The 18,570-nt window shown below is 42.4% G+C and overlaps 1 protein-coding gene across 1 annotated transcript; it reads right to left on the bottom strand.

The window, feature by feature from the left end:
- Window positions 1-573: 573 nt before the first annotated feature.
- On the bottom strand, window positions 574-16,860 carry MASP2 (MBL associated serine protease 2). The gene is given in 18 exon segments (XM_076356454.1): window positions 574-1,580; window positions 1,582-1,678; window positions 1,681-1,789; window positions 1,791-1,838; window positions 1,840-2,087; window positions 3,412-3,434; window positions 3,436-3,490; window positions 3,945-4,082; window positions 4,803-4,889; window positions 5,978-6,004; window positions 6,007-6,081; window positions 6,634-6,646; window positions 6,648-6,782; window positions 7,357-7,553; window positions 14,336-14,467; window positions 14,718-14,895; window positions 16,294-16,513; window positions 16,809-16,860. Coding segments are annotated over 18 exon segments (2,031 nt in total). The 5' UTR covers window positions 16,817-16,860; the 3' UTR covers window positions 574-1,339.
- Between the last annotated feature and the right edge of the window lie 1,710 nt (window positions 16,861-18,570).

Below are 18,570 nucleotides of genomic sequence, written 5' to 3'. Positions count from 1 at the left end.
TTAGTTTTCCACTTGCAGTATTAAAAAATCAGCTGGGTCTCAATGTCCATCTTAAAGGGTTTGAAGAGGGGTTCTAAACACTAAGGCTGAAAAGTAATCCCACACTTTTGTTGTTCATATCCCACTGCAAAAAGTTGCTTAGATTTTTTTTTTTCCTGCACCTAAGTCAGAATAATCTCCAAACTCTGTACCATCTGTGAATTTTGCATTTTAGCACTTGCACTATTACCAGCTACTTCTGCTGAGTAACACTTAAAAATGGTATTCTTGGACCTCCAAAGACTAACTGTGACCCCCCTGCAAGGAACTTCATGGTAAGTTTTTGTAATTAGCATGGCTTTAATTTTGTTTAAATTGTCCAGGTTTAGGTTTTAACAGGCTGGTTGGCAGCATTGAGTAGTCTTTTTGCTAATAATTTTAGCCTTCCTTCACCCTCAAGCAAAATCCCTGAAAATTTTAGAATAATTTTCGTTTTAGTAGTATTTTCTAACTGCTTTGCATACTCTAGTGTTTATAAGTGAGTAAATAAACTACTATTGAAAACATACTGAAGTGTCTGGAGTCTTGTTTTTTTTTTTAAAGAGGTTTAATTTTCAGTTACTCTAGAAAGTGAAATACTAACGAAAGGATGTGAGATGCAGGAAGGAGGAAGCTTATGTAATTGTAAGGGGGATATATATTGTAGTCAACAGTTTTTTCGTAACGTTGCTTCTAATTAGTTCTGAGAATCTGTCGTCATCTGAACATGTACTGAACTTATAAATCTGAATGTGAAAGCTTATTCTTTATAAAACTGTGTTCAGAAAAACATAGTTTTTGCAGCTGACAGCAGGAACTTCTTTAAGGCAAGGGCTGTGCCTACACTGTGTACAGCAGGTACCTATAGAGATACCTTGAAGTGTGCAGCACTGTATGTAAATGCTGCCCCCAAATACAGTGTGCAGCTGGTTCTGCTGGGAGTCTTCAACTACCAGTATACACGAGGCAGCAGTGCAAGGTACCTGGATGCGCTGCACGCTTCCGCTGGACATGTGTTCATTCAAAAGCTGCAGTCTTGCAAGACTCCAGAGCACTATTTAAAAGAAAACAAAATATACTTTGTTAAGTACAGAGTAATACCTTCTTTAGGCAGATGGCAATTTTGTAAATCTAAAGGTCTTTTAACAGCTGCTGGGACAGAAAACAGAAATTAATACTGTATTTGGATACTCAGGGGTTTTTTTTCCTTTATTAGGCTTAACAGTTCTGTTAAAAAGTTAAACATTAAGTATTTAGTGTTGTTTTCTAAGTACTTAAATACTGTAGCTATTAGTGTAATCTAAGTAATTGCTGGTAGGAGTTACAAATAAGTCTTTTCAGAATTATTTACAATAGTGCTTTCAATCCAAGGGAAGTAACTGGTGACTCTTGCCTAGACCCCATTCTGCCCCGCAAGAGCACAGCCTAAATGCCAGGACACAACACCCATGATAAACCTTTTGCTGGCCTGAGCACCTAAGAGCAGTCCTCTGCTGTCCCCCTGACCAGCACCTCCGCCCCCTCCCTCAGCTCCAGCCCACGGCAGGTTTTCTGGTGAATGGTTTCTTTGCGTACACATCTGTATGTCCTTTCTGGCTGATGACTGCCAGCTCAGCGTGCAGCAGTAGAACAGAAGAGCTCCTCGTCTCAGTTCTACCCGACCGTTTGCTCTCATTTGAAATCTGTCATCTTTTCCTGGTAAACAAATGGGTGTGATATTGGTACTAATTGAGACTTTATGCGCCAGTCTAACCAATGCCATATCACTGTCTTAAGTTGACAAGATCATTTTTATAACCTTCATTAATAAGCGTTTTTTTCTGCCCAGGCTTCTTCATAGCAAAATGAGCGTTTGTTCAAAAGCCCCAATTTAATCCTCAAAGCTGAGGGGTTTCTTTGATCAGCTACAACATCAGCAGCTGTTAGAACCCAGTTGTCACACAAAAGTGAACCACCTCCTAATGCTCCTTGCTCTGTAATTAACATCGCTTGCCAGGGAAATGCTCCAGGCTTGGCTCTCCCTCCTCCATATATACGCTCCACAGTTCCACTTCTCTGCGTTCCACAAACTGCAAAACAATGCGTGCAGCAATAAGTGCTGAACATTTTAAGGTTCGGACACTGAATTATTATGCTGGTGTGGATTAAATTAATGATTCTAAATGTAATGCCTAGATTGTTTTGGAATGGTAAAACTGCTCGCCAATGAATATTTGATTTAGAGTACAATTTTCATTAGTCAGTATTTCATACATCCTTTGGAAAAGTTCTGTAATCAAAAGAGAGAGTTTTGCTTAGGAATTTGGGCATAGAGAAGTAAGTGTATTTGTTCTGAATGTAAATTAAGGTAACTGGAATACATGGATATTCTAATCTAAAAGACAAGAAGAACAATTACGCTTTTACATTGTAAAATGTTTCTCCCAAAACTCAGTCTTGGAGCTTGAGTAATTTTACGGAGTAACTAACTTAGCAGTTCAAGCATTAAAAAAAAAAAAAACAAAACCAAAAAACCAAAACAAACCAAACACCTCCAACCCCGTACTCTGCAGTAAGGGTATTCAGTGGCTTTTCCCCCTCACAAATACTTCTGGAGTGTGGTTCAATTTTCCTGTCGGAACCAATGCCAAGCAATTTAAAAGGAACAACAATTTAGTTACTTATGAAACTGCATTCTCCAAAAGAGAGCTGGAATAAACTGAAGGTTCAGCTTTTTACTCTCTTCAAGGGGAACTGAACTGAGTTTCTGGCATTAATCTGCAATGCTAGCAGCAACAGGGAGCCTCAGGCAAGACATGTTAAAATAGTAAACAATTTAACAGATAACTATAAGGTCAACATTAATAACTACAGGGAGCACCAGTCACACTGTGTAGTTACCATAACATTTTGCGTTGTGTTAATGTTCCTCCCTGTAAAACAGCAATTGCCGCACTTGCCATTCTGAAAATCAGAGTAACATAAAGATGGTCACCTGATTTTTAAAATGAACGTTCTACAATGAGGTGGTTCTGCCTCATCAACTTAAATGCAGTAAAAGAAAATCTAAGCAAGCCATGCTGTTATACCCGCTACTTAACTCTTTACATAAACAATGGAATAGCTTAGTTGAGTAACTTGGTAACAGCCCAGCATCTGTAGTTCACTGCAGGCTGGCATTTAGGAACAAGCATCACAGAACGGAGCTGAGCCCCTTCATTACAGGAAACGTTCTGAAGTTCCAACTCAGGTGCATGTAAGTGCATTATCGGCCTACGTACAATCTGCCTCGCCGGCTCCGTAACAAAGCGCAACCATGGACCAGCAACAGTCATGGACCAGTACTAGCCGAGACCTTGTTAATGATTTTGCAGTAGCTGCTAATTCCAACTACTTTGTACATTCATGCATTGCCTGGTTCACAGACAGGAGGGGTTCTCTCCTTTGGAGTTTTTCCAGTATCCATCATCGCTGCATGTATATTTACCTGCATCTCACAGAGACAACAAAAATAAGAACAAGTGCATAGAACAACTGGGCATCATTTTAAAGCAACACAGAAGTGACACTCTAGAGGCAGTGTTAGACATCGTATTTTAGGTCTCCTCTGAGTTTACTGCAGGCTCATAAGAGGGTGACTCCGCATCACTTACCCGCCTCTGGCTCTGCGCAGGATCTAATACTATTAAACGCCACTAACTGGGGAACGATAAGAACGTGTTAAGCTCCCAACTGTTACTGAATTAAGCCCACCTGGGGTACCTTTCAGTATGCTTACGTACACGTCCTTAAAAACGCAAATAACACTTCCCAAAGTTAACAGCCTTTGTATTGTGTTTCAGAAAGGTTCTGCTGACCTTTACAGGCATGTCTATGTCAGTCAGGGGTATTCACTCTGCACACCATCAGAACCAAGAACCTCTCTTAAGCTGATGTTTAGGACCTACCGTTACTATTAGCCTTCATGGTGCAGAAGGGGGCTTCACACTGGTACTGAATTTCAGCATTGTAGATGGTCTTCTCAGGCCCCGTAACGTCAGTAACGGCACCGCTGCCTATGTTCTCAGGTTGACCACAGTCAACAACTAAAGCAGTTCAAAAGCATATTAAAAAAAATAAAAGCTAGTGCACTGAAAAAGTCAACCTAGTCAAGCAGGATTCAACTGTCGTCTTCAGGGAATGGTACAAAGCCTCTTTACTCGAGATAACAGAAACAGAAATACCAGTGAAGGTTCTGTGCTCACAGTTGGGCAGGCAGACATTGGTAACACCACAGCTGAGTACTGGGAACTGGGAAGGTTTTAGTAGATGCTGTGGTTTCCTCAGAGCATTTGCACTCCCATCCACTAGATTAAGCTGTGACTGTGCAAGACTCACGCTGCACACTGTGTATGCAGGAAACCGATACATATATTAATGAACACAGACTAATTAAAGATAAATTGTACCAGTACTTTAAGAGTACAGGTACTGTATTTTTCTTCTATGATGCTTTTGCTAGTTACATAAGACTGTTGGGACGTTCTACACTATTTCAAAGGACACTACCACACTTTTTTTTTTTGTTTTTTTTTTTTTTTTTAAATAACCATCAGTGCTTTTTGGAGATTTTAAAGAATGGCAGACATTGAAACATCTTCCAACTTACAAGTACAAAATGCACTTTGACAGAAATGGAATAGTTACCAAACAGAAGAAAATGTTCTCATACTGCAACTTCTATCATTGTCTTTAAAAACCCAATGTTTTAAATATAAATATTTACACAGACATTTTCAAATTCACAAATATTAGCACTGACTCACTGAGGCACTCTGCCATTGGTTTGTTCTAAGACGCATCCTTTCGACATTCCACTACAAAAGACTTCACAACATTTTAATTCTCCAAGAAGCACGAATAAAAATAAAAGGTCAAATTAATTCCACATCAAACAGGGTTAATTACAGAAAAACAACGTCAGTTACACATTTATTTGCTTATTCATAAGGGAAAAAACAGTAACTAGATTTTTATTTGCTTAAAATGTCTTTACTAAATGTACTGCTTTGCTGCACTACTTTCAAAGTGGGGAAAGGTAAATCATTCTTATGCCATCATCACATATATCTAAATGTGGGTGCTACTAAAGGCCACAGTGGATTGCTGTGGATGTGAGGGAGAGTTACCCTTTCTGGAATTTGGAGGCTAACGTGCATTTGTTATGTAGCAACTCCACCACTTACACCTGCCTCGTCACCAGCAACGATGGCACACAGTGCTGGTCAGTGCATTTCAAGGACAACAAGGAATACAGCCTTCACTTGCCTGTTCCACACACACCCAGCTTTCCTACTATTTGCGTTGAACACTAACCCTCACATCAGGTCGGTTATTCTGGGTTTCTACATAAACAGTAAGCAGTAAATGTGTGCAACTATCAAATCAGACAGACTATAAAATAACTGTTGAGGTAAGCCTGTGCCTTCCTAAAACACAATCACCTAACTGATTTTAAAATTTCGCTGTAAGCATACACGGACTACAGTATCTTCCAAAACTGCCTGCTGGGAAGCAGGATGTTATTAAGAACTAAGTCTGAAATGTGGCATTCAGCAGGAATAACCAAGTATTCCAGTTTTAACTTCCCTGGAGAGATGTAGTAACAAATGAAGGAACATTAAAAATTCTCGCTACACTGATCTTGTGAAATCTTTCATAAAATCATTCTTTTCTTCCAACATAATTACAAGCAAATCTCTAAGCAGCAGTGTTCAGAGAGCATCATCATGGGCATACATACACGCAGGCATACACAGAAACTTAACTCTTTGGGGAGGATATCAAAGAAAGGACAACTGCTAACAAATTCAGTGTTCTGAATACACCTCATAATGTGAACAGCAGAAATTGTTAATGAGAAAAGGCACCTACATGCTTAATTCCTGAGAAATTAAGTCCACTAGGGCTGACGGTGCCATGGTTCACCTACTTCCAAGTAGCACATACCCGATGTCACAAGAGAGAGGTCACCCAGAATGTACTGCACTTGCACTGGTGCAATGTGTCCATCGGGTGGTGCTTCAGGACTGGGACATGGCAAACCTGCAGAGGATCAGAAAACAGAATATTCCCCATAAGAGCGAATTCGTTACTTACTGCTAAAGACTCGTAGGGGAAAAAACCCACCCTTTCTCTGCCCTTTCTCTACACTGTTTCACTTGCATGGACACAAATCTACAATTACTGAGAATAAAAGGAAAAACTGTGACTGGCTTACTGCGATGCTCCCACATCAAAGGTGTGCAGTGACCTGCACAGAGCCAGGCTACCGTGACAGGACTAGCCCAGTATGTCTGCTGCCTAAACATGCACCTCGTAACTCTTGACAAGTTGGGAAAATTGTTCCCTAAAATAAAATCATATGCCTGAACCCCAGTTGAACTGTAGGATCAGCTGGATTTCTGGAGTTCTCTTAAAACCTTACTTCAGAAGTAAACTACTTAGTAGCTACATTGTTTAATAGGTACGCTACTGAAAACTAAGCATGAAACCACTGTTTCAAAGCACCACTATTTGGTCGCTATTCAGGCCTTTCCAGAATGAAGTTCTGGGAATAGCTTAGACTTGAGGACTAAACAGAGGTCTCCTACCCACCTGTTGCTGTGTAATTTCATCTTCCACCCAGTGTGTGCTCCCGAGATATCAGTTATGACAGTAATATTCACAACACTTGCCTGTGTCTCAATTTTTGCAAGCAAAGTCTTTCCACAGAATGGGCCAAATCGCTTTTTGGGTGTTTTAACCTGAAAAGAATGAGAAAAGGCAAAACAAACTGTCTTTACTCCTTCCCCCATGAGGCTTATGGAAGAACAAACAAAGATTTTAATGCAATTATTCCCTGAACTTGAATGGTCCTTTCTTGCAAAGTTTAAAAAAAAACAGGCAGGTGGTTAGAGTGATGGCTCATCACTCCGGTAACTCAAGAGTGCCTTTTCTCCAAGCATTCTAAGTGCTGCGGAATTCCTGGGAAGTGACCGCTGGGTCCATTTTATAGATAAGCAAACTGAATGCAAAAGATTTAACTGACTCCCCTGGCATCACTGATCTGTGATAAGGGCAGAGGTTGTGATGAAATCTTTCAAGTCATCACACATATGTGTGCTTGGTTTTGTTTTTGGTGAATTTCCCAAAAAAGGAAGCTTTGAAACAAAAAAAACCAACAAAACTGAAGGGACGAGAAGAAGAAATGAATGAGGAGAGATACAGGGAGACGAAACTGTAAATTAACATGGCAAGACACAGGCTGAAGAAGATGCAGTAAAAGAACTGGGCCTGTCTCACAAAAGCTGTGACAAAATGCAATAAAACTCAACTTACCTTAAGGACATCATAGCAGCACAACACTTCTGGGTGTGTCTCCACATTAAAAGTCTCCATGAAGTCCAGCGTGATCAGGAAGCCATCTTCTACCTGGATACTGTAGCTGCAGGAGCTGAGCGGGGGATAAGGTGTTGGATAGTCAGGGCTGGTGATTTCTCCACTTCTTTTGGTAAAAACCTGACTCTGACAGTGGGAAAAAAACAAAACCAAACAACTGAAAATGATGATCGTAGTTGTATTAACTCAGTTCAGCTGTGCTGGGTAAAGGTAGTGGATCTTTTTCTACACTAGTCTATCCCTTTGAGAAAGTTTCAGAGCCACTATCCAACTACCTATGAAATGAAGCTAGTCTCACATATTTCACCAGCGGGCATCTGTCACTGTTGAGAAAGTTGCCCTCTCTCTCTGTTGTGGCAGGACCAGGGCCCGAGCATTATCCAGCACTCCTACCTCAGAAGCGGTGCAGGGAAGGACACCAGGAAAGCACCACTTAGACAGTCACAGGACTGGAGGTCAGAAATAAGTGTGATAGCTGGAAGCTCGTCAGAAACATTCCAAGGTGTTAAATTTGCAGCTTGTCTGCTGCATGGGAGTGTGTTGAGTGGTAGGATAGCTATCAGCTCCTCAATTCCAGAAGCCTCTGAATGCAGCTCTTTCTTTTTAATGCCTTTGTTGCCAGACATTTAGAATGTAATTGTATTCTCTGAGCAAAACCAGCTGTGCCTCTTGCCGACACAATTGGAGCCACAAATGCTCCCTGCTGAAGAGAAGCAAGAAGGAACAGCCACAAGTGCCCCGAGGATCTCTGCTTGTTGACAGCATCTGATCACTGTGAAGTGGTGCTTTGATCAGCTGGGAACAAAGGCTTTATGATGTGCTGCAAAAGCTGTATGAGCAATCCTTTAATTGATGAGGAATGCTGGACTGGCTGATAACACTGGCATATTTTTGCACCACTGTGACACCGAATTAATTGTAAGAGGGAAATTGTTTGACTTTGAATTGTATCCTCAAACACACCATGCTAACCTCCACCAACAAAAATGCCATTATCCAGTCACTGATGAGTGATTATAAAATCGACCATACAGTTTAAGGTTGTCATTTTAACGGAAGGGGACCAAGTTGTGAATGAGAAAATTAACATTATTGTCCCTTAACCAACTATGGATTTCATTAGTCAAGATTCTAAGCTCCTTTTACTTCAGAGAATGAAACCTGCTTCCACCCTATACCTATGCAACAGCCCTACTTGCTGCTACAGGAAGTATTTGGATACAAGCGTTTCCTTGGAAAGGAAAGCAGGAACGGGTAAAAGAATAATGTTTTTATGTTTGTGTGGCTCTTAGCACAACTACAATACCACAACACAAGTAATGATGCACTTGGGCACCAAGTGTTTCTTTTAGCACAAGCTGTAAATTCAGAACAATCTTTCTCTGTCCATCTTCCCAGAAAGTTATGAGCAGCTGCTTTTATTTGACATAAACCTATCCACCACCACAGTGACTTAGCATCTGTGTGTGCTCTACTCTGAATTCATTGTCCTAGATTTCCAAACACAGCTGACAAATACACAGAGTAAAACAGTTAATAAATACCTAGAAATGCCTGTTAAAACTGAGCACTCTCCTAATTTTTAAATCCTGTTTGAAATGCCTTTCTTGGTCTAAAGAAGCAGAGAAATCTTGACTAATTCACCTGGAGGTTCTGGCTGCCTCTGAATCTAGCCTAACAGCACACTGCTTTGCACCAGCAGACATAGTTGAGCTACAATGGGAATTAAATCTTTTCCTTTCATGCTATACTTGTAGAGGATTATCAGCAAGTGGGTTTTTTCCTTAATTGTTATTACCTCATTCTTCCCAGCTAAATGCACGTTTCTGTAATTCCACCGATTGTGCCTCAAACTACAGAAGCATTTGATGGCTATGTAAGAATAAAGCATGTTTTCCAGCACACCCTCCTGAGCTGCTGCAGGTGCTGCTTACAATACTGCCAGTGACACAGTTCACTGCCTCTCCTCAGTCTTTAAGGCCCCACTATAATGCCTCCTTCCACCTGCTGCAAGCCCAGGTTAAGAAACACCCCAAAACGCAAAACCTACTTGATATGCAGCGTTAGCAGCATACTGCTCACTGCCATGTCAGTGCAAAAAAAATCTGCTTCTCTTAAAAACTGAGATTTCTTCATGCTGCTAATATCTGTCCCAGCTCTACAGCCCCTACAGGAGTAGTCTGGAGGCAATTATAGCAAGAGATAGGAATGAAAATATGAAATCCTTGGGTGTGAAAAAAGTCTCAGTGTGAAGTCTTACCCTAAGCATACAAGCCACAATATAATGAGTACTATCTTTACACCCCTAACTCCCTACTGAAATCATTAGGAAGTTAGAATCTGAAATCTTCTGCTAGTTCTGCATCAGAATCCTTTCCTATTACCTACAAACCCATTTTTCCCCAGGCATGGGATCTACTGTGTAAAGAAGGGATACTCAGGTTGGTAAGATTAAATTCTGTCTTACGAGAACCTCAGAGCTAGAAGGCAGCAACACCTTGGCTTCTATTTACCATAATGAACATGTCATCTTCATTCCTTAAAGGATGTTTAAAGGAATGTTATTAGACTAAAGCTCAGCATGAAAACATCTAAGGGAGAAATGGTGGAGAAAAGACCACTGTGTGGTAACACACACACACATGCATGTAGAGACAGAAAAACACTGCATATAACCAAACATTATAGTTTCTGAAGGCTGTTTACTTTCCCTAGTAATAAGAGGGTAAAGGGACACATGATGAAATTAAAGGCCAAAAACCACAAATCTGATACAAAAACAATATTAAGAAATAGCATATAATTAATCTGTGCAACGTGCTGTCATACGAAATTTAAGGCAAACTTTTGCATGCTAGTGCCGTAAATTCAGCTTACGCTAAGTAGCATACAGACAATGCAGGATCTATTGCACAGGATTACGCTTCTGTATGGGAGTATACTTTAAAAATCACTTACTGAACTGTATCTTCCACTGAAGCGTAAGATGCTGGCCAGTGTCAAAGGCAGGAGATTGGACTCAAGGGATCCTTAGCCTGGATCCATTCTAGCAATGCGTATTCCAGAATTACTCTGAGCTGCCCAGGTGCTAGTTGAGAGGGTCTTCAGGGCAGTGATTGCTCTGGGTTCACGTAGCAAAAAATAGCACCATGCCTCTGCACAGAGCTGGGATCCCCATAGGTTGTTATAGTACAAGTAAGAACAGTGCCCCTTTAATACCCTAGTAATTCAGAAAACTGGCCTTCACCTTGTTTTGAAGGTGAAAGTTAGAGACTAATAGTTCTTCATGCTTCGTTACATCTGTCTCCTTTAAACTCATTCTCCTAATTTTGATGCAAGATTTTCATAATACAGTTTGGAAAAATGTGAGTCATCACCAATAAACTCTCTTGACTTGTGCTCACATGAGTAGCCAAAACTAGCTGACCCAACAGAAGATACTCTGTTAGTCCAAGGGAATTTGCAGCTTGAAGATGAAAAGGCTTAGACTGGACCTTACTTTTCTCCTAGTATCTCCTGGATGTGGCCGCTGGGAGTTTCCTTTGTCAGGGCAGTATTTTTTCCATAAGTCTGCAGGCAAGAAAGTCATAAACTAGCCAGCACAAAAAGGATCAAATAATTTTTTAACATCTGCCAGCAGAAATGATGTCCCTTGACTTCTCAGTCCAAGCTTTAGAGCTGTCCAGAGAGTGCTCAATTATGCTTAGGCCATATTTTTATTAGAATCACAGTGAGCTGTTTGCCAGAGGCTTGAACTCTGAAAAATGATCCCCTCAAAACTTGCAAGTCCATTGTCATTGGCTCATTAGGTCTCCAATGAAAGGTGGGTCATAAATTGTATCACCGAGCCATGACAAAATTTCAAGCTGCTTTGATCACAATTCACTGTGACCATGAAACAGCTTCTGAACAAGATTAAATACAGCAGAAGTAAGCCTTGGTAACTGCTTGCACAGCCACTCTACCCCCAAATCAGTTCTCTGCAGCATCTACCTTCTACAACACTTAACTAAGCATCTTCCCAGTAAGTCAAGGCAGTGATGTTACCTCTCATTTTGCAGATGGATGTTCAAAGGTGGTATCAAGAGACTTGCCCAAGATAACACAGAAGTCTGCAAATGCAGTGACCTGAAATGAATCAAGCGTCTCATCTAAAAGACTCTCTGTGCCTCCCGTGCTCACTTGGAAAAGGTGAGCCCCGTTTACTCCAGGCACTAAAGAGCAGAGAGAGGGTTGGAGAAACTGAGCCTCATAAATTACAGTTAAAAGCAACTCCTGCTAAATTGCAGAAATAAGGAAATGCTGGTCGACTAATACTCCTTAATCTCTCGAGCTTTTTGAACAAAGCATTGTTTTACCTTCAGCAGTTCACCTACAGCTGCTCAGCTCTGACTTGTTAACCTCTTGTAATAATCATCATGTTTCCTCCACAGTTGGGGAGCTCTAGTCACTGACTAGTACAGAGCACGGCATTTCTCCAACACGTTTCAAGAAGATGGTCCCTGCCCAAAGAGGGTACAGTCTAACATAGCTACATATCTAAAATCTGGATATTAATGTGGAGCAGTGAGAGGCACTGTGAGGGACTGAGACAGTATCAATCAACGCCACAAGCAATTGCGCTGAAGAACAGCATTCCTTGTGTTGCATCTACTGTGGGGAGGGCACTGTTGCCTTCCCTTGTATGAAGGCAACACACCTAAGCTGCCCTGGTGACATTCATATTACTTTACCAAACTCCTGGAACTCTGAGGCTTTGCTCACCAGAACACATTTCAGCCATAAGGCTAGGTTCCCACTGGGAGATATGGCCAGAGTCACAAAATTCGGATCAAAAAAAAAAATTCAAACCTTTCCAAAGAGTGAATGGGCTCTGAATATAAATAGTTTCAACCTACAAGTCTGGGTGCAGACAAGAGCATATCTAAAAGGAACATTAGGGAACAAATGTGTGGTTCTGGCCTTGTTGCAGTTTAAGAACTATGGAAGGTCAAGCAACAAGAGCTGGACAACAAATTCAAGAGTCTTCAGGTAGCTGTGATGCTCAGAGGCCTTTCACAATGGCTTCTCCTGCCTTATCTACCTTCTTCTTTCCATAGTGACACATGGGAAATGCAAGAAAATGAATGTCCCAGAGGCTGCCATCAGCTTTCAACAAGGAACAGCCTCTTTATTGTCTGCAGGAGGCAGGTCTGAAAGGCAAGGAACCAAGACATACAAGTCACCGAGTAAGAGAAGCTTGCAGCCCTTGGGCAGACTGCAACAGGCAGGTCAGGAGGGAGGGCAAACCAGCTCTTCCCAGCACATCTGTCTCCATCTCTGCCTAAGCGAGGAGAAGCTTAATTATCTCACGCTGGAAAATAAAGGAGAAAAAAAGAGCCTGTCAATATCAGCCTGCTCAGACAGGAGCCCAAAAATCAAATGGGGCAGCTTTTGCCCTCATCTCATGAAGGCAATCCGCAGAGACCTTTGCTTTGCAGCCCAGCCCAGGGGCTGGAGTGGCTTCAGCACTTGCATCTAAAGGCCTCTGAAACGCGAACAGGTTCCAGCACATCAGCTGCACCACAGTAATTCCCAATGCACACGTTTCCACCCATCAGGGTAGCCCAGCCCTTCAATATTGCTGATAAGCTCCCTCTACTAGTGTTATGTTCAAGGAGGGGGGCATAAGTATGCACATATGAATGGTCAATGCAAAGCTGCTAGTCTGCTAGTTCATAGCTGTTCATTCTGCACCTTCATATTAACACCAGGCACATGCTTTATAGCATAAGTAAATCCATATACTTGGGCTAAAAGCCATCACTTCAGGAAGGGGAGGTTGAATGAATAGGTCTGTTCCAATACACTGGAGATATGAGGAGTTTGAATCTTGAATCAGACCCAGGCAGCCATGGCTGGAGACGGTTTGTAATAGGCTGGAGTTGGGAAGCTAAATGCCAAGGTGGCATTAAGCACTGGAAGTTAGATCCAATTCTGCATTTCAGCACTGGGGAGCTCAAAGAAACTATCTTCCCATCTATGACAATATTTACTGAGCAGTATGTGTGCTGGTTCTTTCCAGACAGGATTCAGCTCTAGGTGGGCAAAGCTGCACCCACAAAGGATGGATCTGACACTACATGTAGGCACACGTTTCACTGCAAAGTGAATCCTGAGGTGTTGATCACTGCGCTGATTCAGACAGACACTTCGCTGCCTGACGACACATAAGCTTTCCCTAGTTCTGAACTGAGAAGCAGAGCCAGGCAGAAGTCAGCTAGCTAAACCTGTATGCCCTTCTGAACAAGAGATCTGTGCCTGGCCTTGTCTCCCATTTAATGAGCGGATCACTGTATCTGGTGTCAGTGATATGTGGACTGTGCTGCTTCTTGGCCTGTGTCCTTTCCAGGGAGAGTAAGCAAACTATTTCTCCATTAGACTTCGCAACTCGATTGTTACTTTTTCCAACACATCTACTAACTCAGGTCCAGAATACTCAGTATCTCAGTACCCAGGGACCAAGATATACACTCATTTTCGCAAGGCTGGCTGCACTGGCAGCCATGAAGACTGAAAGTGTCTGCAGTGGGCAGCGTTAAGACAAGTTTGTTGCTTCTCCATTCAATCTGTCTAAAGCTGAACACAGGTGGATGCTGCCTAAGGAGTAACCAAAACCAACTGCCAGTGCACCATTTTACTGCAACACAATATTGCTGTCCCTAACGGCAGCAATTAGCCCACAGCCACTCTGCAAACCAGGGCCTCTGCTCACAGTCCTGACTAACCCCCTGTACCTTCTTCCAGCTGCACCAGGCGCATAGGGAATACTGAAAACAACACAAAAACCCCACAGCTTTCATCTCAATGCTAGTTTTGGGACTGGATTTAAGTGGATGTTGTAGGTAGGGAAGTATCTCCTGATCTAGCAAGAGCTCACCTGTGCATGTCCTCTTGTTTTCATGCAGTGTGTAGCCAATCCGACAGCTGCAATAGTAGCCCCCCACATAGTTGTGACAGTGATGATTGCAGAGGGGTTCACCACCAAACAGCTGTTTGCACTCATCGATATCTAATGGGTGAAGCACAGAATTAGGCAACCAACACTCTTCAACAACACTTTGTCTTGGTCTGAGCCGCTCTGTGTTTTGTGAGGTTGGCCTGTTTGCCTTTGGTTGCTGTGCCCTTTTGCATCTGCCTCCGTACAATAAGACCAGCTTCTCCCACCTCACACCAGCAGAGACAGCCTATGAGAGCACAGGGAAGCACCAACCCCACCATAGCTGTGTTTCTTTCATCTGCAAGAGGGGCTGGTCTCTTACCTTCAGCAGCATAAAAGGCCTCAAAGCCTGTGAATGGTTTCTCATTGGAGTAGTCAGACCGAAACACTACCATGAGGTTGTTGTCAACGGAGACATATGTCTTGTTGCCCGGAGCCTCCTCAGTGTCTGTACTATCCTTTCCACACAGCGTAGCCAAGGTCCTCCCACCAGAGCTCAGCTGCAAAATGGGCAGACAAATCTACCAGATGAGCACAAAGCTTTGCTCTTCCCAACCTGCTGCCATGGCTTGGAAAGCATGTGTTTAATGGTGTGAGAAAGGAGGCTTGGATGCTCTCAAAAGGTGCTTCTAGAAGCCAGTCTAGATCCAGGGACAAGTAAGAGAAGATTTCCCCTATTCTCTGTGACTTAAGCCCGTAACTTTGTCTCTCTTTTTCCTTTCAGAGGCCCACATAAAGCTGTGATGCCAGTCTGGGCTATCAGCACCATGCTTTGTTTATAATGCTCTTGTTAACTTGGCACTCTCAGTGACAATCAGATCTCAGTAAAGCCAGAGACAACTGGGGTAAAAAGGTTTCATACACGGACAAATTCAAATGTATAGTAAAAGGTGTCTCTAAACTAGTGACTCACTTGCTCTATGATTCACTTATTACAGTTCCAGCTCTTCATTTATCTTGTGTTTTTAATACAAGAGAAATGTTCTGATACATGGGGTTCATGTTGTACATGGTAGTCATAGAACTGTGTACTACAGACCTACCAGAAATGAGTACTCTGTCCTGCCCAAAGGAAATTACATGAAGAACAACACAGATTTGGGGAATGGGAGCAACCTGCCACATAAAACCATGGAAGCGAGATCTTCCTAAATGGGAACAAGGCTCCCTGATTCGGTTCCATCAGATTCAAAAGTACTGCTGATGCATTGGTTTTGCATACTCCCTGTGTATACAGCTCCCTCTTCAATGTGTATCAGGCCCATGCAAACAACAAAATGAATGCAGAGATAGCATGGCCTCAAATGAGTGATGGGGCCGCCTAGACTAGAACACATGCTAGGACATGGAGTACAAACCTTTCAGGGACATTGCTGATCACCCAAACACTTCCCCAAGACAGTATCTTTGTTTCTTTTCCTGAGGTTGTTTCTCAAATTAGCTAGCAAACACACAATAGCAAGTGCTGCAAGTGCACGTTTAGACAAGCTGACAGTATCTTGTTTAGACTATCGCTTACACTTTTACGGTCTCCCATTATACTCTGTGTAAAGCACTACTTGTTAATTTAAAACACACACTGTAACTTCAGCAAAATGAAGCTCAAATGTTGTTTTGGGCAAAATTTCAAACCTTTTGCTTCACGAGAGGGGAACATCAGAATTTTCTGAGCACAAACAACTGAAGTTTCAGATGTTCCAACATGACAACCAGTTCTACTTCCTGGTCCCGTTGGCCTCAATAAACACATCATTTAGAAATCAGCTGAGCCTGAACTTTACTAGCAGACTAGAAGCAAGCGCTTACAACAGTTATGTTGGTCCTGCATGTGTCCAGGATCACATATACACAGTTTTTAACAGCTTCACCTGCTACACATCACCCTGCCCTACACATACCTTCACATAATCGTATTCACACAAGTAGGACAGCTCCAGGTTGAAATGCGTGAAGTAGATGCAGACAGAATATCCCTTGGGGACAGTAATATTCCAGATTCTCTCCTTGTGATTTGGGTAGACATTTGGGAAGTTGGGGGACGTGATCCTCCCATACATTTTCTGCAGCACAATGCTGCTGCTTACTCCACTGTAAAGCATAGCTAGCAAGACAAACAGCCTGTGTCAAAGGAACAGAGATTAATGGAGAAAGAGTGAGCATCAACTCAGATCATACCCCAAAAGCCACACATCCAAGCTGCCAGTCTCGGTACCAAATCACAGATATCTCAGCACTAGCTGAAATCTTCATGCCCAACACGCTTCTCACTTGACAATGGAAGAAATCAGGAGGTATCAGTGGAGTCATACTGTAGTAACAGCTAAATAAGATGAGAATCACAGTCGTGCCTTCTAAGGCCTGCACAAAGCCAAGTGGCCAGAGGAGCTGGGGAGGTCCCTGTGACTGCACTTACCTCATCATGTTGCTCTCCTGTCTGAGCCTGCTCTGCTCTGAGCCTTGGGGAAGGAACCTCTTCTGACGTATTTGCATTTGGGGGTGGATGTATTTATTGTGTGTGCTCTGCTGTGTTTGTCTGGATGTTGAACTCTGATGTTTATCTCCCTTCCACCCCCTTCAACCTGCTGAGTTCTGGGAACAGCAATTACTAAAAACCAGGCTTGTGTTCAGCACATGAGGCCTCAGTCAATGACAGGGAGAGGCAGACAGAGATGGAGCGGATGGATTAGGAATGCTGCAGGCTCTTGGAGGGAGCCGCAGTATTGCAGCTCTGCGGGAAGGCAGGCAGTGGGAAGAGGTACAGAGTGGCTCCAGACAGTGTCTGCATGGGGGAGCGAGGGGAGCTGGGCAATGCTCCTTCCCTCTAACCAACTGATCTACAATTACTATTAATGCAAACAGCATGTTACTGGAAGTACAGTTTCTTCCATTGTCAGAGCAGGAAGGTGTTGAAAACAAAATAATGGGGGACATTACAGGATTTCAGAATAGTGAGTGAGTCTGGTTAGATGGTTCTGTGTAATGGGACAGGAATACTCAGGCATCACAACACTACAACACACACAGGCACAAGTTTAAGAGAGGCCAAAGTCTTCCAGTTCTCAGCTGCACATTTTAATCCAGTGCAAGCTTGTGTTGACAGAAACCTGCTCCATGCCTTGTTTATACTCATGGATTACTTTTTATCCCATCCACCCTAGAACACCAATAAGGTAAAAAAACATACTTAATAAATTATGTCTTTTGAACCTGGCTTGCTACAGAAACAAGACAAAATTCCTCTGCGCTTACATCTGCCTGTGTAACCTAGCTTACTAACTTTAAAAGCTCAATGGTCAATTTCTACCAAATCTGGCAGAAGAGGAGGGGTTCCAAGGATATCAGTGCAATGGAAATAGGCAGATTGATAAAAAAATGAATTCCTGTTACTGGGATTCTCTGAGGAAAAAACTGAGAAATGAACTCAAATTTCTTTTAAACATTTGCGAATCCACACAGGGATTTCATACCACTGTAAGACCCCAGGGAATTCAACTGGGAGAGCCAACGCTATAGGACATAAAACTTTAATTCCACTGCTTGCAGACTGCTTCTTTCCAAGTCTGCATTTAGGTTTCCCACAAAACTCTGATTCCAGCACATACGGAGATAGGCCTAAAGTTATAGAGGGTGAAAAGCCAAATATGTTAATGCAGAACCTAGGTCCCACCTCCTCCCTGACAAAAACGGACAGAGAAAACTGATTTGCAGCAGGGAACAGACTACTGCACTGCATATGCAGGAAATTTATACTGAGATATCCTGTAATTAAATGGACACCTTTTCATACTCATTTTTGAACAGCCAAAAAATCATTACCCCAGGCAGTGAAGTTGGTGCTGGCAGGAAAGCAGGAGTGCTTGAACAGAACTAAAGCCAACAAACCATTTAGCAGACTGCAAACAGAAAAAACCATTTAATAAAAGTGAAGGAGAAACCAGTAGCAGTAATAATTAATTGCGTAGCAGCAGTACCTACAAGCATGGTTAATGGACAAGAACCCAGAGGGGACTAGCTTTTCCCAAGGCCCACTAGCTGCTAAAATGATCCTATCAACACATGCAAGATGTAGACTTTATACTGGCTGGAAACGAGGGAAGAGAAAGAAATTTTTGCAGAAAATCAGTCCATGCCTAACTGAGCTGGTGCTTGATTCCCACAGACATAAATACTTCCAG

This window comes from Aptenodytes patagonicus, chromosome 19, assembly GCF_965638725.1.
Source record: "Aptenodytes patagonicus chromosome 19, bAptPat1.pri.cur, whole genome shotgun sequence".
Classification (NCBI taxonomy): domain Eukaryota; kingdom Metazoa; phylum Chordata; class Aves; order Sphenisciformes; family Spheniscidae; genus Aptenodytes; species Aptenodytes patagonicus.
This window is presented reverse-complemented; position numbering and strand designations above follow the sequence as displayed.